This window comes from Orcinus orca, chromosome 12 (genome assembly GCF_937001465.1).
Source record: "Orcinus orca chromosome 12, mOrcOrc1.1, whole genome shotgun sequence".
Classification (NCBI taxonomy): domain Eukaryota; kingdom Metazoa; phylum Chordata; class Mammalia; order Artiodactyla; family Delphinidae; genus Orcinus; species Orcinus orca.
The window spans coordinates 36,681,332-36,705,343 of NC_064570.1; the positions used below are offsets into that span (position 1 = coordinate 36,681,332).

A 24,012-nucleotide genomic window follows, 5' to 3' on the forward strand; every position below is an offset into this window, starting at 1 on the left:
TACCCCCATTCTAAAAGATGAGAATGCTAATGTTAGAGGATATTCATATTTACCAAGTACACAGAGCTATTGTGTGTCAGAGCTATGATTTGCATCCAGATCTGTCTGATTACAAAGTTCATGCTATTAACTGACAGCCTCTGTGGGAAGATGTAATGATTGGAGTATAGTTCAGGCTAGAAATAAACTTTGCCTTTATGGATTCCTGAGGAAGCCAGGGCCAAGTAAAGCTTGGAATAGGATCTATGAGTTTTACATATAATCAGTGTGAAATATTGAAATTCCTAGAGGACACTAAAATCATGTATGTCATATCTCTTATACCTGTTTCTAGTTTGTTAGGTCAAGGCTCTAGTACTTTTTTTTTTTTGGTCCACACCACACAGCTTGTAGGATCTCAGTTGCCCAACCAGGGATTGAACCCAGGCCCTTGACAGTGAGAGTGCAGAGCCCTCACCCCTGGACAGCCAGGGAACTCCCTCTAGTAACTCTTCATATCACCTCAGGTTAGGGTTTATTCTCCCTATTTTGGCTTTTTTTATGCAAAAGCATCTTTCTTGAAATCACTTCACTTCCACAGTGGGTTGATCAGAAAATTCTCTAAAATCTCTTTCAGTTTCTATGTCCTATGTTGTATGACTCAGTTGATTTGCTTTGCATAACTTCTTGCAAACAACTCCACATATAATATGGTTTACAAGTCTTTAGTGTTCAGTTTTGAACAACGACAAATTGATCATACTTTGAGAAATCACTGCATTAAACAATCACATTTCATATTTAATGTATCTTTTACTACTAATTATAATTATTCTTTGCCTTTTAGCTTAAAGTTGAATCCTTCACCTCTCCACAAGAACTGAAATAGGCAGAACCTTTATGTTGCTCAGCTCTCTGTAGCAGCCTTCCATATGTTTACTTCAAGTCACTTGTGACATGAGAAATATTCCAAGTACTTAGTTATTTACTTAATTTGCCAGTCTCTCATCTTCAGAAACCCCCAACCTAGTGGATTTTAAACCTCTAAACAGATGTCCAGACATATCAGGAACTAAGAAATATGGTTAAGTGACTGGCTGGCTAATGAAAAAGGCTGGAGACAGAGATGGGGAGCATATTGTGAAAACCGCTGTGTGTCAGACTAAGGAACTTGTATTTTCACCCTCTTGGCTAGAAGCAACCCATTGCAAGGATTAAATTCATCAAACTTTCATTCTTGTTTCTCTTTGATGGGCTTTTTATATTTTTATGAAATTTCTGTCTATTCACTGCCCCCCGCCAAATGCTTCAAAATAATATACGATGGGAACTGTTTTTCAGCATTTTGCTTTTGCTAAGGCAGTGGTTGTCAAACTTTACTGTGCAGCAGAATCACCTAGAGGAGTTGTTAAAGAAGTCAGAAAGAGAGAGACAAATGCCATATGCTAACACATATATATGGAATTTAAGAAAAAAAATGTCATGAAGAACCTAGGGGTAAGACGGGAATGAAGACACAGACCTACTAGAGAATGGACTTGAGGATATGGGGAGGGGGAAGGGTAAGCTGTGACAAAGCGAGAGAGAGGCATGGACATATACACTACCAAACGTAAGGTAGATAGCTAGTGGGAAGCAGCCGCATAGCACAGGGAGATCAGCTCAGTGCTTTGTGACCGCCTGGAGGGGTGGGATAGGGAGGGTGGGAGGGAGAGAGACGCAAGTGGGAAGAGATATGGGAACATATGTATATATATAACTTATTCATTTTGTTGTAAAGCAGAAACTAACACACCATTGTAAAGCAATTATACTCCAATAAAGATGTTAAAAAAAAAAAAAAAGAAGAAGATTGCTGGGCCCTGTCACACTGTTTCTTATTTAGTGGTCTGGGGAGAGGGTCTGAGAATCTGCATTTTTAACAAGTTTCCACGTGCTGCTGATGTTCCTGGTCCAAAGACCACATTTTGAGAAACCCAGTGCTTAGGAATATCCACTGCAAGTCATTAGGCTGTTAACTGCAGTTCTATATTTTTTAAATGTAAAATATTTTCAGTAGCTTCATGCAAATATAAAATTTCAAGCAGACATATAGTTATTCTCTTACTGCCTTTGAAGATATCAGATTGCAAGTGTAACCAGTCTTATGGAATTGGTACATTTCTGAAATTATTCATATGTTGAATTCCATTTTACATCACTAAGGAAACAAACTTTTGGTTGAATTCTCAAGAGAGAAAAAAATATTTTATGGTATAAATGCTCACCCCTAATTTGCTTGTTTGAATGCTTTTATCGTTTTGAAACTTAATGGCTTCTTACTGTGGGGACTCACTTATAAAGAGCCCATTCTTCTTTAGAAATGAAGTGATTTTTACCGGATCACAGGGAGCCCCAACTTTCTACAAAACTCTCAGAGGGAGCCAGAACCTTGTGGGCTTTGTCATTTACTGCCAAGTCCCAGATCTCTCTGCATAGAGACTGTTTTTCCGCAACTTGCTGTGAATAAGAACAGCTGCCCCTTTTGTCTTTGCTTTTGAAGGCAGTACATATGCTTGAGTGATTGAATAGAGGCTGGTGTTGGCTCTTCATGTGCTAAAGCAGGAGGGGGATCAAATCTGGTACATACCCTCTGGTCAAGTACCCACCCACAAGGCTAATTAAAATGTGTGATGGACATTGTGGCACATGACTTTTTTTGAATTATGGTTTTCTCAGGGTATATGCCCAGTAGTGGGATTGCTGGGTCATATGGTAGGTTTTTTTTTAGTTTTTTAAGGAACCTCCATACTGTTCTCCATAGTGGCTGTATCAATTTACATTTCTACCAGCAGTGCAAGAGGGTTCCCTTTTCTCCACACCCTCTCCAGCATTTATTGTTTGTAGATTTTTTGATGATTTTGATGATTTACAATAGCCAGGACATGGAAGCAACCTAAGTATCCATCAACAGATTAATGGATAAGGAAGATATTACTCAACCTTAAAAAGAAGTGAAATTGAATTATTTGTAGTGAGGTAGATGGACCTAGAGTCTGTCATACAGTGAAGTAAGTCAGAAAGAGAAAAACAAATACCGTATGCTAACACATATATATGGAATCTAAAAAAAAAAAAGGGTTCTGAAGAACCTAGGGGCAGGACAGAAATAAAGACGCAGACCTAGAAAACGGACTTGAGGACACGGGGAGGGGGAAGGGTAAGCTGGGACGAAGTGAGAGAGTGGCATGGACATATATACACTACCAAATGTAAAATAGATAGCTAGTAGGAAGCAGCCACATAGCACAGGGAGATCAGCTCGGTGCTTTGTGTCCACCTAGAGGGCTGGGATAGGGAAGGTGGGAGGGAGACGCAAGAGGGAGGGGATATGGGGATATATGTATGCATATAGCTGATTCACTTTGTTATACAGCAGAAACTAACACAACATTGTAAACCAATTATACTCCAATAAAGATGTTAAAAAAAAAATGTGCTGGGCTGCTGCTGGGCTCTCACACACTATCCTCTAGATGGGGTTCCTGCCTTTCATGTGGAATCGGCTTGGTAGACCCATTACCAAACTCCCTTTTCCAGTGAACTCTATGCAAAAGAAAAAGGAAAATAGCTTCTCTGAATGGGGGAACTATTGACATGTGGCAGCAGAGGAGTGACAGAGATTCAGATCTGTATAAAGAGATAATTCAGACAAATATAGGCAATGTAAAGAAGTCTCATTAAAAAGTCCACATCGAAATACCGAGACTTATCTTGTCACCCACAGGAACAGAAGTTTCTGTTTTCCATGATCACATTAAATGGGACAGGAACATATAATCCTTTTTCTGCTAATGGGATGTGACTACAGTAGTGAATTAACACTTTCTTCTTATGGTTCATTCTGATTCAGTACATGGCACAGGTGATATTTCACCTGTCAAGTGTTTACTTATGTTTGTTCCAAAATGTGTTGAGGAAGAGGGTGGGTGGGAAATCCAGGCTGATCTTGATCAGAGAACAGAGTGTATTCTCTACTTAGAGCTGAACATTTATCATGACATATGCTGGCTGCACAGTCAAAGCTTATCACCGCCCACAACTTCCGAAGCACGACAGGATAGCTCTGCGGGGGGCCGCTTCCTCGGCAGATGCGGTTTGATACGTCAAGGGCAGGACCTGAGTAAAGTGGAGGTAATACATTCAGCTGGGCCTTCTTTGTGTGAGTGACGGGGGAGGCTTTATTAATTCGACCTCATAAAATTTTTTAAAATGCTTATTTAATCCAGTTTATCGTTCTCTGATGAGAACTGGTCATAATTTCAAGTTGGAATATATCAATCTTTATATTAGAGAACATTGATTTATATTGACCCTAAAACATAGATCAAGAGGAGAAATTTCATTCAAGTCAGCACATTGTGTTTATATTTTATCACAGGTGTTGGGAGTCTTTTTCCCTCTGGACTGAAGTGACTTTAAATACTACTTTGCTTACACAATTCTTTATAAGACTTAATTCTGAGCTGACACAATATTGTCCTATGGTTGTGAGTTCCTACAAAGATATTGGTGTCTACTGTAAGAACTTTATGTCACATAAGCTTAAAGTTAATATTTCAGCTAATAAAAGATTTTTAATGTTATGCCCCCAGTCAAACGTTGTGACTCTTTTATAAGTCATAAACAAATTAATACTGTGACCACTTTCAAGTGTATGGTGTCAGCATCTCTTTAAAATAGACTTTTTGAAATTTTCTAACTTATGACTATAACATTCCCCATTCTACACTGGACACTAATTATTAAAATTTGGTATCTCTCTGATCATAGCTTTCTGGCTATTTCTTTTCTTTTCTTTTCTTTCTTAATATCTTTATTGGAGTATAATTGCTTTACAATGGTGTGTTAGTTTCTGCTTTATAACAAAGTGAATCAGCTATACATATACATATATCCCTGTATCTCTTCCCTCTTGCGTCTCCCTCCCTCCCACCCTCCCTATTCTGGCTATTTCATGATTAGCCATTTCTTGATAATTTGTCCTCTGAATGTGTTCACCATTTTATTTAAGTGTGTCACCAATAATTTTTATTCCTAAAAGAAAACTTGGATTAATACATGTATATAAATGCTTTGGGGATTGAAGTAAATCTTAGCTTTCTTGAAGGATATGCATGTGGTATCCTTTGCCAGTGTTTGCTCTCCTCTCTACATTTCTCTGACATTTCCCTTGCCTTTCCTGTCATTGTTCTCCTCCCTCTGTTCCTTTCTTTCACTATGTTTCTCTTTCCTGCAAGTTTGTCTGCTTCACTGGTGCTCAAGATATCAAGACTGAATTTCAATGATCTCTCAAGCCTTTATTTCCATTTCAGCTTTCTCACCTGTTTATAAGTGAGGTGCTTAGAAGGCTAGAATTACAAGAAACATGGAAGCTTTTCTCACATGGAAAGGAAACCAGAGGGATTCTAAATTATATCCAATTATAGATTTTCCAAGCATTCATTTTCTCTATCCCCATATGTCTCAATCTCCTCTCTTCATTCCCATCTATGGGAATGCATATGCAGCAGAGCACATACACTGTGCATATACCGTGGCCATAAGCAAAGTAACCAGAAAGCAGCAACATCAACAACATAATTACCCCCTCTGAAAATGACATCATTCTATAGCAAGCATCAGTGAAAGGCTGCAAAGACATTTATCTGAAAATACCAATTAAATTACTAGATTAACAATATACCAACATGATGCATCAAACCCTTATTCTGTGAACTTAGAAGATTTGAAAAACATGTAGTCTACATTCATTCAGAGATGTTCTTCTTTCTAAATAACATTTTCCCAAAAAGGAAGTAGAAGACAGTCCACTGGTGTGATCTCTATTAAACAAGATGATATTCTTAGGTGGGAAGCAGGAAGGATGGATAAAGGATGTTAAAACAAATTGCTACTGCTTTATAGTTGGCCTTGAAAATAAATAATATGTAAATAGAGCTCTAGGTCAGATTTCTTATAGTGCTAACAAAACAGTAGGTGAATAACTGAAACAATATAAGGATTTGGAAGAATATAGGGCTGTAGAATATGACTGGGTTCTAGCTTAGTCTCAACCACTAATTGATGGGCCGGCAAAATGAAGGTTTTTGATAGATATGCAACAAGGAAATTTGTATTATTGGGTTCTTATTTCTATACACAGACACCTTACTCACTGTTAAATTGCTTCTTAATCAAGGTCATTAACTAGAATACAGTCACGTGTCAAGAAATGTGCAAAAACACCTTCAGGATCTAGAACAGTTCACCAATCCTATGCACTTTGTTCATCGGGGAGGCCCTCGTTGTGACCCAAAAGTGAATTATTGTTTTTTTAAATAATTCTGATAATCTCAGTTTTCCTATCCACGGAAGACTAAAAATAACATATAGAAGCTGGAGAAGCAGAAAAAGATAATTTTGGTCAAATGAGGCAGACAAAACTCAAATGCAAGGAGAGTTCAATTTAGAAAATTTATCATAATTAACCACACTCTTAACAAAGAAAGAAGAGAAGGAAACTTGACTTGATAAAGAGTATAATACAAAAAAAAAAAAAAAAAAAAAAGCAAAACAAACCCAGTAAGTATCATCCTTAATACTAAATTTTAGAGCATTTACAATAAAGGCCAGAACAAGACAAACATGCCAGACTCCTGATAATAGATCTATAGTTCATTATCATGCTGGCAAATACACGAAGACCACACAAAGATGTAAGTTCAAAGGAAAAGAGAGGAAGGAAACATTATTATTATTTGCAAATGATATGTCCACCTACACTGAAAATCCAAGAAAATCTACAGGCATGCCTTCAGGGCAACAGGATTCATCAAGGCTGCTGGACACAAAATCAAAATTATTCCTAAATCTCAATATTTACAGTTGGAAAAAGTAATAGAATTAAAAAAAAATCAAGTTCATAGTTCTAATAATATCTCAGGTACCTAGAGAGGTTCCCTGGGTACAATAAGAGCTGTGCTAGTCTTTAATGGAGATAATTATTAAATTCATTGTGTTATATAAAAGAAGACTTGAAAATTACACAGCTATGACATTTATAGTTGGAATAATCAATGACACAAATAATGTCTCTCTGCTCAACACTGTAAGATATTATTTATTCCTTAATCAATTTTTAAAGTTAGTGCAACTTCCAATAGTGTTTTTCATAGAACTTGATGCACTAATTTAAAATTCATATGGAGGAATGAAAGGCTATGAAGAACCACTTGATTCTGAAGAAGAAACAAGAAGTGAGCACTTCCCCTATCAGATATCAAAACATATTATAAAGCTATAATAATTAAAGAAGTCAGGCATAAATACAAGGATGGTCAAAAGATCAGTAGAACAGCATAGAGAGCCTGGAAACAAAGCATACAGGTAAATGAAAATAACAGAATTAGCAACCAGTGGGGAAATAAAGGATTGTTCACTAAACGATTTTAGGACAACTTTCTATTCTTATGGGAAAAATCAATTAAGTATTGTTCAAACATCACACTAATAAAGAAAAGTAAATCTAAAATAAAGAGGTAAATGTGAAAAGCAAATGTTTAGAATATTTGTTTTAGAACAAATATAGGAGTGTATTTTTGAGATATCTAGGTGGGTACAATCTTCCTTAAGTAAGGTTTAAAAAGCACATGTCTTAAAGGAATATATTTGATAAATTTGACCACATCAAGATGGAAGACACAACAAGGCTAAGGGAAAGACTGGAATAGTAATAATCTCAAAAAGATGGCTTTTCAGAATATTATTTTAAACTAACAAATATTTTTCAAAACTTGAAAAATAGACAAAAGGTATGACTAAAGAGTTCACAGAAAGTAAAACCTGAATTTCTGCAAAGCACATGGAAAGATCCTCATGTTTCTGAGTAATTAAGGAAATACAGATTTAAACAAGGTGACAATGCCACCCCTAGATTACTGAGAAATTTGAAAGTCTAACTTCTCTTAGCTTTTAAGGTCCTTGAGAGGAGGAGAGCTACGTTAGGATTTGTCTTGGTTTTGATCGTTTCCTAATTGACCTATAGGCATTTAGAGGCATCAGTCAGCTGCACACTACACGGTGGGAGGTAACAAGAAAGGACAAATGAAAAAAGAAGATGGTAGTGATGATGCAGGGGATGAGCCAGGAGCTTGGGAAAGAAAAATGCCAGTGCAGGCCTATTTTTAGGAAAATCTCCAAATTGGGCCTGATATAAAGCTGGCACCAGATGTGTAAAGATTTTTTTCCTTCTGAAGGGACCTGAAGAATGACCAATGTTTTTAATAAGGATAATCAAATCTTGCTAAACTCTTCCCAAGATCCCTATATACTGAAAATAAATGACTAATACAGAGAGCTTCATCTAGTTGGAGGTCACTTTTTTTATTCTCCTTTGACTCTTGTTTCTTATCTATTTAAAGACTTGCTCTTTGACTACAAAATACAGCAAAATAAAAGTGAAATGTGATTACATCATGGGTGGAATTTGAAATCAAATTGCATCATGGGCCTGCAGTCTTACCCCAGACAGAGGATATAAAGGGTCATTGTAGGTTTCCCTTTTGCTGGATTGGAGCCTGGGCAAACCTGCTGAGACAGGGGTTTGAGGGTATGATCTTCTTTCTTTTTCCAGCCAGAGTGAACAGTGCCATCTCTGGAATATGGGAGCAAATCCCCCAGCCAACTGGAGGTTCCTAACTTTGGCCTGAGATGTTACGGGGGTAAAAATGATCATTGACTGTGTTGAACACTTCAGCCAGTCTCTGTTCTTGGTGTTTTGAAATGTCCATATATTTTCAATTAAATAAAGTACTGTCTGGCTCAGAGAAGAGAGGCCTTTCCAAGATTGGCAGATTAAAAACCAGTTAGTTGGACACACTTGCAGAGTTGTATTTATTATTGGATAAGGCTGTCATTTTAAAATTGCTGACTCTACAGAGACAAGACTCTGTAGTCATGAAGGCTTACGCTCTCTTCTTTTAATATTCCCCAGAGAGCCCTGAAGAATATTCAGTAGACTGTAACAACTCATTAAAGATCAATCTAACTGACTCTTAGTTTTGTAGAACATAAATATGCTCCAACTAAAGGAGCATTTTGTTCTTTGGAACTAGAGATATTTCCTCTTTTGTTCTTTGGAACTAGAGATATTTCCCTTCCTTCTTCCAAAGTTTCAAGGATATACAGTTAAAAGCACTGTCCCATAATCATAAAGTAGAAAGTTGACTGAAAAGGATTCAGAAGCCAACATAATTTAACAAAACCCAGTCTGGGAGCTTTTTCCAGAAAATTCCCTTTAAAATGTTAGAAAGGTGAAAGAGATGGAAGCAGTCCCTACAGTAAACATTCTTGAAGACACTTCGGTAGGAATTTATTTTGTGCCCAATAGTCTTAAAGGTCATTATCTTAATGATGAAGGTGACGATAACAAAGGAAACCTAAGTTTCCTGACTCACAAGATCTGATTTCCTCTATTAGCTAAAAGCATGCATCACTGCAGATTTGTAATTCCTTCATCTCACTTCTCAGAATCCTGGAGCAGTAGTTACTAGTCCTACCAAAGAGTGTTCATGAGGCACAAAAAGATGGTTGATGAACTTTTCTCCCAGAGTAAGAAACTAGTCAGTGATAGAAGAGTTAAGAACGGTATTCTAGTCCACCTCCTAAATACTTAGAGGAGTGTTTCTCTGTTTAAAATGTGCTCATTGTCAAGACAAAAGCAAAATTATTGTATAACTCTTGGTGTCCATTCTAATACTAAAGGTAACTCTCCCTCTCTGTACTTAAAATGACCTCAATTTGTAACTACCTGGATTGCCTCCAGAATCATCTATAATTTAATTGTATTTATCCCAGCTCACCTGAAGAACTCAAAATGACATGGTGACTTTGGTTTGTGAGGTCAGAATCAATAGCCATTAAGAGAATGAGGAGATTTTTAAATCTAGGGGAAAAGCAAGTACTTAAAATATCCCCTGCGTCAGCCTCAAAATTCTAGGTACTCAGACAAGGCGCACATGGTAGAATTTTATCATGATGCAGTACATAGCTTTAATGCCTGGAGAGATAGGAGTGAATACAAGAACTGATCATCAATCAAAATTAAGAGCTAAAGTTCAGCTTTCAGAGTATTTTGGACTTGTGTGGCACATTCAGAGAAGCACACAGATCCTGAAGAAAGACTGAGATAGATGAAAGCGGCAGATAAGAAAATTTTATGTAAGCCAAGTGTATGAGTTTCTCTAATCAAGTCATTGGCATCATGTAAATGCCAGACACCACTTATATACAGCTTAGATACAGCAGATGTTGGCATTTCAGTATAGGTTGCCCTGAGAGTAAACTGCCCTTGAATGGAAGAGGAAGTTTACTGGCAGAGGAGAATGATTTTCTGTTAACAGTTGTAACCCCAATAATAGAACTGTTTTCAACCAGAGGTTGCGTGGTGGGAAAGGAGGAAAGGTATAACGATACCTCAATTCCAGTCTAAAAAAGAATATCAGCTTCAGTTTAAACTGTGGACGTGTGGGCTGTATACATAGAACCTTCTCCTCCCTCTCTTCTCAAACCTCAAGGCTTTATGTGAAATGGAACAAATCACATCCCTTGTGGTTCTGCTCTGTTTGGTACAGCTGCTTGCTGCAGGTGGTGCCCTAAAAATATATTGTTTGTTTATTTCGCAATATAGCAGTCTGCAGAGTGGTACCTAAACAGGCAACAGCTCCCTGCTCCTTCTGTCAGTGAACCAAATGATGAAAGACTAAGACCTCTGCCAACCTAGCATGAAAGGGCCCAAATAAGAGGCGCAGGTAGCGCTTGAGGCTCAGCTCCTGATAAGTTCCATTTTCTTCGGATTCATGAAGCAAAGCTGACAAGCAGACTATCTGTCATCAGAGCCTCTGACCAGGTTTCAGCAAAGCAAAGCCAAGAAACAAACCGCCTTTGTTGGGAGAATCATTGTGCTTCCCTGGAGATTAACATCTGTAAGCATATGGGGTCTAAAGGGGGGAAAAAAAACTGTAATGGATCACAAAAGGAAAGTAAAATTGAAGATTAATCGCAGGTAAATGTTCGTGTAGATTCATTTAAACAAAGCTTTCAATGATTTTTCATTCATAACTTAAATGATCAAATAACTGTCACAGCCACGCTGGCAGGGAACTCAGAGTTAATCCTGTTTATGGTTGTTGAACACAACGCAATAACTTATATGTGAAAATGTTTTACCCACTATAGTTAAAATAATGATACACAAAATGATATTTTCATTGGTACTATTCTAGACGTTCCCCACTGAATGAACGTTAAAAAACACCCCCCCAAATTTCAAGGTTTATATGAACTAATTTGTATAGAGGGAACACTGAGGATAATGAGTCATGCCCATCAAACTTTGGCAAGGCATTGTTTACTGTGAAAATCTTAACATCAGTGGGATTGTGATGAATAGATTTTACAATCTAATAGATGAATAAGTAAAATGTAACACTGGAAGGGATTTTCTAGAAAAAGCTTGAGAAAGATTGACTTACAGCAATCAAATATTTCTCTAAAATTCAGTGATATAGAAATGCACTGGATTATTAACGTGAATGGAGCCACATTTGCAGTTAACATTAACCAAAAGGGTCATGTGAGAAGGAACTCCCTCATTAAGTACAATACAATATAATATTATGAATTGTTAGGAGAAGAATAGAAGTGAGAAACATATGTGTATGAAAAGTTGTGGTCTTGACTCAAAGGGTTACTGCTTGAGAGGAATTTAACAATGAGTGGGAGTCGGGACAAATGTAGCCATGGAGCCACAAGGACTGGAATAAGCAAGAGAATAATGAAGACTGGGAATCACACACCCAGTTGTGTGGGTTGAGAACAGTAGAGTTTAAAATCCTATCTGTAGGACTGGTAAAAGCAAATGTACAGAAGGAATATTACAGATGGCTCTTTTTCTACTGCGTAAACAATATTTAGCTTAAGTGTGTTTGCCCATAGTTTTATTCCTTTTCACTCAAGTATAACACACTAAACAATAAATTATCCCTTGTATTATAGCTATCATTATAAATCATCTTTACATCCTTGTTTTGAGAATGCCTTGCTGTTATTTGAAAACACTAACGCATTCTACTGTTATTATTCTACCACTGTGTATAGAAGTTCCTGTGAAGAGGAAGTTGCCATCAAAGACTTATTTCTTAAAAATTTTTTATCATAATAACTGATCATGAGTGGAAAGGCATCTTACAGGCAATGATACTATCTGTATATGACAAAGGAAGATGGTAACCTTTGTTCAAGTTCAACAGCTTGTCATGTTTTTCAAAAAAATACTTCATTTTACTATATATATTGATTCTTTCTTTCTGAAATAATTTATGACTAAAATTAAATATAAGAAATGGGATTGCACATCATTCATTGTACAGTACTCTATGGAAGTAATTTAAATCTAATTTGTAGGACTGGCAAAACTTAAATCTAATATTATTCAAGAAAACCCAATTATTAGTGATTTGTTGCAGGCTATAATCCTTACTACCATCTTAAATATATTGGTATTTTTATTCCATGATGTTTCCAAGCATTCTCGTAGATCAAGTGATATTATGTTTTGGGGGTAAGCAAGTGCTTCAAACATTACATATAGAAGCAGATATTGCAATCTGATGATAATGGTTGATATGGGATAAAACTTGCCCCCATGTAGGCTGGTGTGCCGATACACTAAATAGTATCACACTGAATTTAAGAATCACAGTTCTATCCGGGGAGTAAGTAAACTTTAGTTCATTTTTGCACATCGCTATGAGTTAGCCTGACTAAATACTGGTGTTCTTCGGAGGAGTGGACTAAACTGAGCTAAGGAGAAAATAAATAATACCACTTTTATTGTTTTCAAGGCAATTTCTTAGACATTATCTCATTTAGTTCATAATTACAGAATAGTTTATTATGCAGCTGGGTGTAAGATTTAAGGATTGTTACTCCCAGACTGTGAATATTTTACCTGATGTTTCTGAATTTGCATGTAGAGAATACCAGTGAATATTAAAGGCAAAAATGCTTAGGTTTTAATTTGACTTTAGAGGCTGTTCAAGTTCTTGCACTCTGCTTGTTCCCAGACTCGCAGAACTGCTCACCAATTTACAAGGGCACCTTTCAGGAATAAAGCAAAATAAAATAAAGCGCATGACAACTGATTGTTCAGGGTTTATTTTTACCAAAACTTGATTGACATCTGTGGATAATACATTAAGGTGTTATGCTCTGAAGGGATAGTGTTCAAATGAATTTGTTATCGTCTAGAGGAATTGAGAATAGATTAGAAATTTAAACATGTGCCCATTTCAGAAGTATCAGTTGGTCTTGGTATTTCTTACTATTCAGGGATAAATCCAGTTGGGGTTCTAAACTTAGCTTGTGGAACATTGTTTATGTGCTTTGGAGCACTCAATTGTACCAAGAACTGTCCTTTCCCGATTCTATTTACCGCCTTCATTCTCTTAATTAAGCAACTTTGTCCATTGGAAAAATCCCCTGTTTACAATTGTGATTTGGTTTTTCTTCCCATATATTTGTGACTATTTGTATAAACTATTCTGATGTTGCAGAAAGACAAATCACATTTATTTCCTTTATTGACAAGCAAGATTGTGTGTCTGAGTACCCAAGAGAACTAGAGTTGGAGCACTGTGTATAATATTTGAAGCCAAGAAGCAAAGCTGTTGAACCATCCTGGGAGCTAGGAAAGAAGCCGAGTGCTTGTCATTCTGTCCATTTCCATCACAGACAACAGGCAGTTTTGTGCTAAGAAGAAAACTATTGTTCAGTTTTGCACATTGGACTAGAATCAGCAGACTCAGTTTGCAGTCCTAGCTCTATACCAACTCACTCCTCAGTGTGGAGATATGGTAGGCACGGTGTAAGTACAGATTCAGTATTTGACCACAGGTTAATTATGTGACTAACTAACTAGTCACATAACTATGTGCTTTACCCTGCAGTACTGGAAGGGAAGTGACTCTTGAGGCCCAGAAAGGAGTTGGTGGAACAACCAGAGCTATGGTACCATCTTGGCATATAGAATCGTCTTCTTGCCCAAACACCTTGTGTTTCTGAGCAATTCAGGACATTTGAGGAATCAGTAGTAAAAGAAAAGGGAAGGGACTAATATTTCTGGTGAAAATTTTGAAAAATATATCCACCTTGGCCCTACCTCAGGCCTAAGGACAAAAAAATTTCCAGAAGTATATTATGTTTATGGTAATCTTTTAAACAACTGGGTAAGTAATTCCTCGTCTCAGCTAGTGTTAGCAACCACTGCCTTAGGGGAGTGGGTAGGGGCCCCAAGGGGACAGGGGACATCCCTGTCAGCCCTCCCCGAGAATTAAATGCCTGCTCCTCACTCTGTGGCTCTCTATGGACTGTGGGAGGGAGGAAGGAAGAAAAAGAAAGGAAGAATAAAGGAATAAAGAAATAACCACTGCTTTAGAATAATGGCTTCCAAACATTTCTCTTCCCACATACCCTGAAAGAAATTTTTAAAAATCCACTTGAAACTAGGTACATTTGAAATTCATATCTGATATTTTCATCATTAGTCTAAATAGCTAATGGCAAAATAAATTATTTTGGCATATTATAAATATTAATATATTTTAAAGATACATTATTTATTCTTATAAATATATCCAATGAAATTTGAATACCAGTATGATGTGAAGTTCACTTTCATGTAAAAACACACATACATACTCTTCTATAACAAACATAAATTTTATGTAGTTCCAGTTTCCACAGAATATTTTCCTAATGTGGTATGTTTATTTACTTGAAAGTTTTATATTGATCATTCTATCATATTTCTCTGTATAACTATATATAGTTTTATATATATATATACACACACACACACACACACATATATAAATTTGTATGTGTTAAATTGAATATGTATAAATTTAAAATCGACCTTTCTTTCCCATGTCCATAAGGCATTAAGTGTTAAAAATGGGCTTTTTTTGACATTTAAATTTTTTTTCCGCTTTACTGAGGTATAACTGACAAATAAAATTGTAAGATACCGAAAGTGTACATTATGGTGAATTGATATACATATACATTATGAAAGGATTCACACTATCTAGTTAATTAACATATTCATCACCTCACATATTTCTCTCTTTTGGGGGGCGGTGAGAACATAAAAATGTATTCTCATTTGAGCCATTACCACAATTATTATTTTATACAATAGATCAAAACACCATAATCTATTACAAATGTTGATCAAAATCATGACAAAAAAATAAAATTTCATTTGAAATGCATTTCTGATTAATACTAGAATGAGGCAGAGTTTAGCATGAATTCTATTCTAGTTGCTTTTGTTTTAGGTTTAAACATGGAAAAATCTTGTTCTTTCAAAAATAGAGAAGTTTTGAAGGCCTTTCGTTATAATGACATCACTGAACTTCTGCAGCTTCTTCTAAGTTGGGCGCCACATTTACATATTTACCTATCAGAAGAATTATTTCAGGTAATCTACCAATTGGCAAATCTATGAGGTTTTCCTTCAATTATAATGAAAGCAAAGAATTGGAAATTGCCCAGTTTGCAACAGCAATTTCTGGAAAGTATACAAAAAACACCACCAAGATATAATAAACAGCCATTATGCTTGTAACTCTTTCTCATAAAGGCACCTAGATTAATCTGGTGTATGTAAAATATGTGGGAAATATTACTTAATTTCAATATATTTTTGTCAATTAAAAACATGTGCTTTGAGTGTATTTTTATCAAACTGTGGAGCTGCAGTTCTGGCTAATTTAGTTTATGCAAAATGGTGACTCCAATAACATAAATGGCTAAATCATTTTTCACTGTAAAACAAATCAACCAAATCAAACTTGCTTTTTGTCTTAAAAAAACTGTCTTAATTTTTCAACTCAAATAAATGTCATAGAGAATATCCACATTGCAACCTTTGCACTTCTGAATGCAGCAGTAGCTGGGTATCAGCTCACACCATTTCTCCCACTCATCCCTTTAAAATGGTACAAGTTCACAACTTAGATTTAATATTTACCACATTAATAGCAACGTCCTAGGCTACGTGAAAATCGGAACCCAAATCTTTGAAAATCAGACCTCTGTGGATAAGTGTTTCCAGATTATAGGAGAAAAAGTCAGCGTGAGCAGTAAGGCCCTTTACTCTCATATGCACGCACCACACACTTCAGCAACGTCTAGAGAAACACCATGTGCCATTCCCAGCGCAACCCCAAGTCAACTTGGATAAAGGCAGTCAAAATTTTTGCAAATTTCTTCACCAATGTTATTCCTAGGCAAGTCTTAGCAAGCCAAATTGCCAACATATTATATATCATTAACTGGAAATAATTGGAAACATCTGTGACTCTATCCATCTGAAAGGCATATATTTTACTTTCAAAAGTTTTTGGTACCACGATATGTTGAACAATGATTTCTATCATTTCCAGCACTCTACAGAGTACAGAGTTTTATGAATAGGGAATAGATATAACTGAAGCTTAAACTGGACAGTGAACCTATTTTTTGGCTATGAACAGGGCACCAGAAGCTTTTCTAAAGTTTTCTTCCCTGCTAATTTGTATACAGTTTCTAAGCCACTTTTAATGGCTGTAGGAAAGAGTAAACTTATTTATATTTTTACCAACATCTTCTACTGGTCTCTTAAATTAATAGTCAACCTGCTATGAACTTAGAAGTGTGTCAGAAGTAAAGGAAATAAAGAAAAACAAAGCCCGGCAATTTTGGTTGGAGAAGTTCATATAAAATTTAGAGATACTGGTCCTCTGGAGGTAGCTGGAGAAGAAAGGGATTAAGTATTTGCTTTTGTTTTCCAATGAATTATTTGGAATTTTAACATATGTTTCAAAATAAAAAGTTACTTCAGTTAGTACAATAAAAGTTTCCCTTAATGATTCATTTATTTACATTTCTTTGTAAAACATACTCCCTCTTCATTGTGTTGGTTATAGGAAGTAAGGTATAATGTGTGTGCATAACAAACATGAGGTATATACACCTCCCTTCCCCTTACCCATGGGAGACATAGCTAATTAATCACGGCATTCTTTGCTACTGAAGAGAAGTCTGAATTTTAGGGTTTCATGAATCTGTTATCCATCAGCTGATGCCGGCATGCAGATTTAAGCCTATTTCCTTTCCTTGGTACCAGAGAAAAACTTAGGTCAGCATGTCCACCCTCCCCACTTACTAGCTAAGAAATCTTGGGAAAGGCTTTTAATCTGTTCTGCTGCCCTCACAGGACTGTTACACAAGTGGAAAGATTAAATTCCCATAAACGCATTTTGTAAACTGTACAGTTGCAATCACACATTGTTTGAAGAAATAAGATTAATTGTTTTGTAATGTAAACAGCACCATCTCTTCAGTTAATCTCTTCCTGGGCTCTTTCCATACATATTTATTTTATCTATTTTGTAAGTGCAGATTTTTTTTTATTTTTGGTTTCATTAAAACTATCCACACCTGTATTCCCTTTGAATGTGATATCTGATCCTAACCAGAAGAAAATGCTGCTGGAGGAGAAAGCTCGAAATCTCACACCTGGCTCATCATTATGGTGCTCTGGCAGTCCTTTCTTCTCGGCTGGAGGCTGTGTGATTAATAACCCCTCTTCCCAATCATATGGATATAATACTCGTCTTCCTTTGGCTGGAGATGGGAGATATCTTATAAATGTGTGACGCACATGGGGGCTTCGTGATGCTAATCTCAAAATCAGCTAGAAGTTGATTGGCAGAAAACCGAACAATGGGGTGACAGGTGTGCTGGGGGTCAGGAATCTGTGAAAGAGAGGCTGAGTGAAGGTGGAGAAAAAGAGCTAGAGAGATTTGGAGTTAATCAAGAGCAGTAGCTGGGACAGCAGCCGTTTATGAAAGCAGATCTAAGCCAGATATCCTGGAAGAGAGGGCAGCTTCAAAGGCTGGTGAAAACAAAGAGAGGTGTGGGAGTTTAGCTGACTTCACAAAAAGCAGGATGGAACTAAGACGCCAAGATGATGCCATAAATGGCACAAATGTATTCTCTGTGTACCACATTCCCGAAGTGTGCCTGTCTGCCCCAGGTTTGTACCCTGAGGAACCACGCCCATTTCTGATTATGACAGCCTCAAGGTCAGTGACGCTCTCATTTGTTTCTCTAGATGCCAGCAGGGGACATGCACTCAGGAAGTGTTCACCGGACTGGACGGAACTAAACATTGGATTGTCAGGAAGTTGATTTGGGTAACACGAAAAGGGGAGAAGCAGAGAATCGAGCCACAATTTCACCCCTTAAACATGCCAGCAGAAGTGATGAGGATGACTACAGGAACGTTTAGTTGGAAGGCTTCCAATAACTAGGCGGAGCACATTGTTCAAGATAAGCCCCATTTTGGTTTGCATTCTAAAATTCTAGTTAAGATGTGCTAAGTTTTCTGCATAGCAAATGCTTTCACCCCAAGGCCAACTAGACGATAACAAGTCCAAAGACGGAAAGTGTGTTGAAACTTTTCCAAAAAACTGGCTTGGGTATCTGTTGCTGACTTACTCTCTCAGGTGATCCAGTCAGCATAGCAAAAGAACTACCCCAGAGAGAAGAACAGGTGGAAAGGGGAGAGGTACTGATGCCACATCCTGTGATGGCCCGCCCAAACGATTGCCCCACTCAACCGAGGTCAATGCAGACAGGAGAAGTGAGAGCCAGTAGCTTGATATATTGGTCACATCTGCTCTTAGGGACACTTCATCCATCTTCTTTGCACTCTAGCCACTTTGCCTTACAGATGGTTTTTACTTATGTAAAAATATTTTTTCTTTGGGCAGTATGACAGACTCAACACATGCTTCCATGTCCAAATGTATTTCTTTAGCAAATTATCTGCAAGCCAAAATTTTATGTGGGGTTTAATAAATCTGTGAATATAGTTTATACATACACACTTTAATTCAAATAACTCTCTTAAAATAGTCACATTTAACTATCCATGCACACAGACTATATGTTTACATCATCCCTGTTGCATAAGTAGAAGTTTTCCAAAAATTCTGGGTACAGTAGAAAGAGGGAGTTCCAAGGAAGGAATATTACCTCTAAAACTCCTCTCTAACACATATATGAAGGCATTTAATCTGTCGCCAAATACCAGAAATATTTTACTTTTCCCCTGTGAGAATGAATACTTCACCTAGATGAATTTTAAACAGTGAAATGACTACTTCCATCCCATCAAATCTATCTTTACTTAAAAATAATCAAAATGAACAGTTTTAGAGTTTCAAACTATTAGAGAAGGTTTTTTATTTTTGTTTTTTTAATTAAGAAGTGCTTCAGCTTGGACATATTCAAGGCAGGTCACTCAGTGCTTTAGCCAAGAACATAATTCAAATATTGTGGAAATAATTTATGCTACTCTTCAAATATTTACAGGTCTCGCTCCTTCCTGACCAATTTGTGATTGTGTAGGACTGTGTGTCTAGTTCTGGACGATGAACTATGAGCAATGATGAGCTTCTCCTCCCGAGGAGGAGCATTTTAGTGCCATTGTAGACACTCCAGATCTATCCTTGCTCTCTGGCACGGCAACCCGTGATGATTGAGATGGTGGCTGTGTCCCTAGCCTTGTTTCCTTAGTGACAGTGATTGGTAAAACTTCCTGCTGACCCATGAGAATAAACCTTTGTGGTTTTTAGTCACAGGGACTTGGGAAGTGTTGACTAGCACAGGATACAAAGCGCATTGTGATTATATATGTGTGTGTATGTATATGTTTATATACATGTATTCCTCTTTTTTTTTTTTTTTTTTGCGGTACGTGGACCTCTCACCGCCATGGCCTCTCCCGCTGTGGAGCACAGACTCCGGACGCGCAGGCTCAGTGGCCACGCCTCATGGGCCCAGCCGCTACGCGGCATGTGGGATCCTCCCGGACCGGGGCACGAACCCGTGTCCCCTGCATCGGCAGGCGGACTCTCAACCGCTGCGCCACCAGGGAAGCCCTATTCCTCATTTTAAAATATCTAATAACTATATGTTAGTTACATAACCTAATACACACACTCACATAGTTTCTTTTTAAATTGCAGAAGAATTTTACGTGAACCAATTGGTGCCATTCTACCCAGAACATTTTATGTCTTGTTATCTAAGAATTGTGAGTTAATATCATTCTGAAAGTAAAGAAAGAGGCCACAAGCAGATTCTACTTGTATTGTTAGTTGTTTATAATTGTTAGGACGGTGCACCTCAGTTGCAGATCTACATGGAGTCTAAGAAAATATACGTAGACCTGCACATACACAATCTGTAATAAATAAATGGAGACATGTATAATAAAGTTGAATGAATAACTTTATGAATCCCACAAATAACTTTATGAATCCCACAAAAGTGTGCATTTAGCTTTAGTGAAAGTTCTTCAAAAACAAAGGAGTTATTTATAACTCCAACTGCCTTCTTGTAGAGGGAGGGTTCTTCATTGACATAATACTATGAAAAATAGGGGCATGATAGTCTAGAAGTGGAATTTATAGAAAAGCTGAATTGTTTTGAAAAAGGTGGGGGGGTGATAAAAAGAGATGGATGGTACCTAGGGGAAATCTAAGAAGAAGCTAGGGCAAAGGGAGAGGGGAGTTCCCAGAATTAGCAGCACAGCCAGAAAGAAGCACTCGGCCCACAGCACAGCCTGGTTTAACCTGACACATCCCTGTTAAAAGTGGCACTGATTAGGAAAAAGCACAGAGCCACATTTTACCCACAGGTTCCAACTGTGTGCACCGAGTTTGCACAGAAATAAAACAGTTCCGGAAACACTAGAAGGAGTGGTTGGCTGTCGACACTTACTGCGAGGACAATCTGGAGGGAACTATGAGCCACTTCTATGTACTGGTACTCCAGAAAACACCCCGAGACCGTGATGTAGCGATGGTCTTCTGGGGCCCAGTCTGGGGCAGGTGTCACTGATGTCACCGTACATCCTGGTCCATTCTCCATCCACCAAGATCGGTGCATTGAAATATTAAAAGTCAGGATAAGGTCTGTTTCCTGCAAGAAGGCAATTTATAAGGATGAGAATTACTTTGTAAATGTTAGTTAGCTTATTCGGACTGAATTGCTTTTGAGTTTCCCATTTTGAAATGTAGGTTTCTTCCCCTCCCCTTGCTGTATTTTATAGGCAGAAAGGTAGCATCTAAAGTCAGACTATCAGTTCCACCTGAAAATTATGTCTATCGATTTCATTTATGAAGGTTTGCCTGACTGCAGTGATACAAATAAAAATACTTATTAGTAGAATTGTCAGACTTACATTGTTACACTGAAAAGTCTTAGCTTTTAGGACTTGTAAATATTACAAAGGGAGTGTTTTAAGCTATTTTTATCAAGTGCAGTTCATCTTCAGCCTGCTATTTTCCTCTCCCTCAGAATATTTACCTTTTGCACATTTTAAATGTTAAAACTGTACATCAGTTTGGCAAAATTTAACACAATAATGTGGTTAGTGGTTAAAATATGTGAGAACTTTACTTAATAAAACACATTATTTCTTGTCCCCCCACCACTTATTATTATTTTAGAAAATCAGGATCTTTTCAATCTTGCCAACTCCTAATATAAAATTGGTCACAATACTTCTTAGAAAGTATCATCAGCAAATTATTGCAGGGTGAAAATAGTTAAGTCAACAACTCTTTAGATGAGGTTCAGCATGTTAGGTGATGTGCAACTACAAATGGAATGATGGTAGTTTCCGCACTAGTGACCTTGAAATCACATACACAGATGTGGAGCTGTCAATAGCACAGGGACGAATGTTGTTTTCCAGGAAGAGAATGCATCAAACACATCCTAGTATTCAGCAAGTCATGAGGGAAGATTCTAACAGAGAGGATCAATGGTGGAAAAGGAATTATTTCAGTCTCAGTGATAGAACCTCAGGATAATAGATGCCAACTACTCTCATGCCAAAATGAGGTACCAGATTGACCAGGCTGATCCTGCATAGGAAATATTAAGACATATTCACTTAAACTGAACATATGAAAGGGCTGAGCATAAGTGATCAGGGAATTTGGAGACTGGAAAGAGTATTCCTTTGGAGAGTGCTATGTTATGAGTCTCATCATCTCCATAAAGTGGTGGTAAGGGAGGGGGTAAGGTCTCTTCTCTTCAAGCCTATTGAGAAAGGCTTCAAAGTATCCCTTGGAACCTGGGAGATACAGCAAACTGGTTTCTGACTCAGTCAGAATGAATCTCAAAATAAAAGCCTATGGCTGGAGCTACCTGCTAAGTGGCCAAAAATGTCTTTTTTATTACATTAGTTGATTTTTGAATAGTGAACCAGTCTAGTATAAATCCCACTTGGTTGTGGTGTGTAATTATTTTTGTACATTGTTGAATTCATTTTGTTTGAAAACATTTTGTCAGGATACTTGCATCTATATTTGTAAAAGGTAGTGTTCTTTTCCTGTATTTTCTTTGGTTTTGGCATTAGGTTAATGCTACCTCATAGAATCAGGAAGTTTTCCATCTGCTTCTGTCTTCTGGAAGAGATTGCAGAAAATTGGAATAATTTCTTTCTTAAATGCTTGGTGGAATTCACCAGTGAACCCATCTGGGCTTGGTGCTTTTTGTTGTGAAAAGTTATTAATTGAGATATATATATATATATGTATAAATTCATTCAATTTATTTAATAGATATAGGCCTATTCAAATTTCTTCTTGTGTGAGTTTTGGCAGATTGTGACTTTAAAGAAATGTGTCTATTTCACCTAGGTAATCAAATTTGTGGGCATGGAGTTCAACTCTATACTGAAGTCTGTCTTCTCTACTACAGCAGCTAAAATAAAATTTATCTTGCCACTTTTAACAAGTTTCCAGTGCAATATTTTTCTGAACAGCTCTCATGTCTTTCTCTTACCTGGTTTGCTCTCTTATTTCAGAGAGTACATAATTCACGACTTTCTTAAGAGTAAGTGAATGATTTTAAGTCTGAAGTGTTTTTACCCTACTTTTATATTAATTGACTGATATTTTGGATGGATATGTGCTTCTTGGTTGAAAATCTTCTCTCAGAACTGGGTGGCTGTTTCTCCATTATCTTCTAATTTCCATTATTACAGTTAAGAAATCTGATATCATTTTGTTCCCTGTAATTTTTTATGTAACCTGTTTTCTTTCTTTTGGTTTCTTGCATCTTTTTGTTTTAAACAGTGAAATATTTCAAAAACACCAAAAAGTATAGAGGATATTATAATAATACCATTATACCCACCACTCAGTTTCATTGAATCTTATGTTATATTTGCTTAAAGTCATTTTTTAAATAAAATTTTATACATATAAATGATGCTTCCTCTGTAGTCTTCCTAAATATGGTTTCCCCCCTCTCTCTCCACAGGTAGTTACTATCATGATTTTGGTGTCATTATTCTCATGAAAGCTTTTTGTAGTTTTACTGAATATTTACATAGTTATTAATAATACAAAATGCTGGGTTTTTAGGTTTTAAAATATATATATACTCTGTAAGTTACTTTGGTTCCATGTTATATTTTTGAGGTTTATTGATGTAGAAAATCTTTTTAGCTTCAAGTTCTGAAATTCAGTAAAACAGTATCTTGATGAGTTTCTTTTTCACTTAGTTTGTAGAGCATCTGGAGGGACTTTCCATCCAAGAGCGCTTTCCTTCCATTCTAGAAAACAACCTACATTATATCCTTAATTGTTCCCTCCCCTCTACTCTTTTGTGTTACTGCAGGAAGCTCCTATTAGTCAGACATTTGTCTTTCAGGATTGATCTGTTACATTCTTATTTTTCCTTTCGTATTGTTCATATCTTATATTTCTCTTTACTCTCTTGTAAATTTTCTTTACCAAGTCTTCCCAAACTTATATTGAACTATGGCTTTAATTTTTAATATTTGGAACTTTTATTTTTAATATTTGGAACTTTTAA

General features: G+C 36.8%; 1 protein-coding gene across 3 annotated transcripts in view; it reads right to left on the reverse strand.

Moving 5' to 3' along the window:
• The window catches only part of NKAIN2 (sodium/potassium transporting ATPase interacting 2), a 980,961-nt gene that overhangs the window by 131,276 nt on the left and 825,673 nt on the right, over positions 1–24,012 (reverse strand). For all 3 annotated transcript variants that reach the window (XR_007470706.1, XR_004477515.2, XM_049695657.1), the window contains one exon: positions 20,899–21,099. Coding sequence is in view for 1 of the 3 variants with exons in the window: in XM_049695657.1 (XP_049551614.1) it covers positions 20,899–21,099 (201 nt within the window). In the remaining 2 variants the exon portion in view is untranslated. The remainder of the gene's footprint in view (positions 1–20,898; positions 21,100–24,012) is intronic.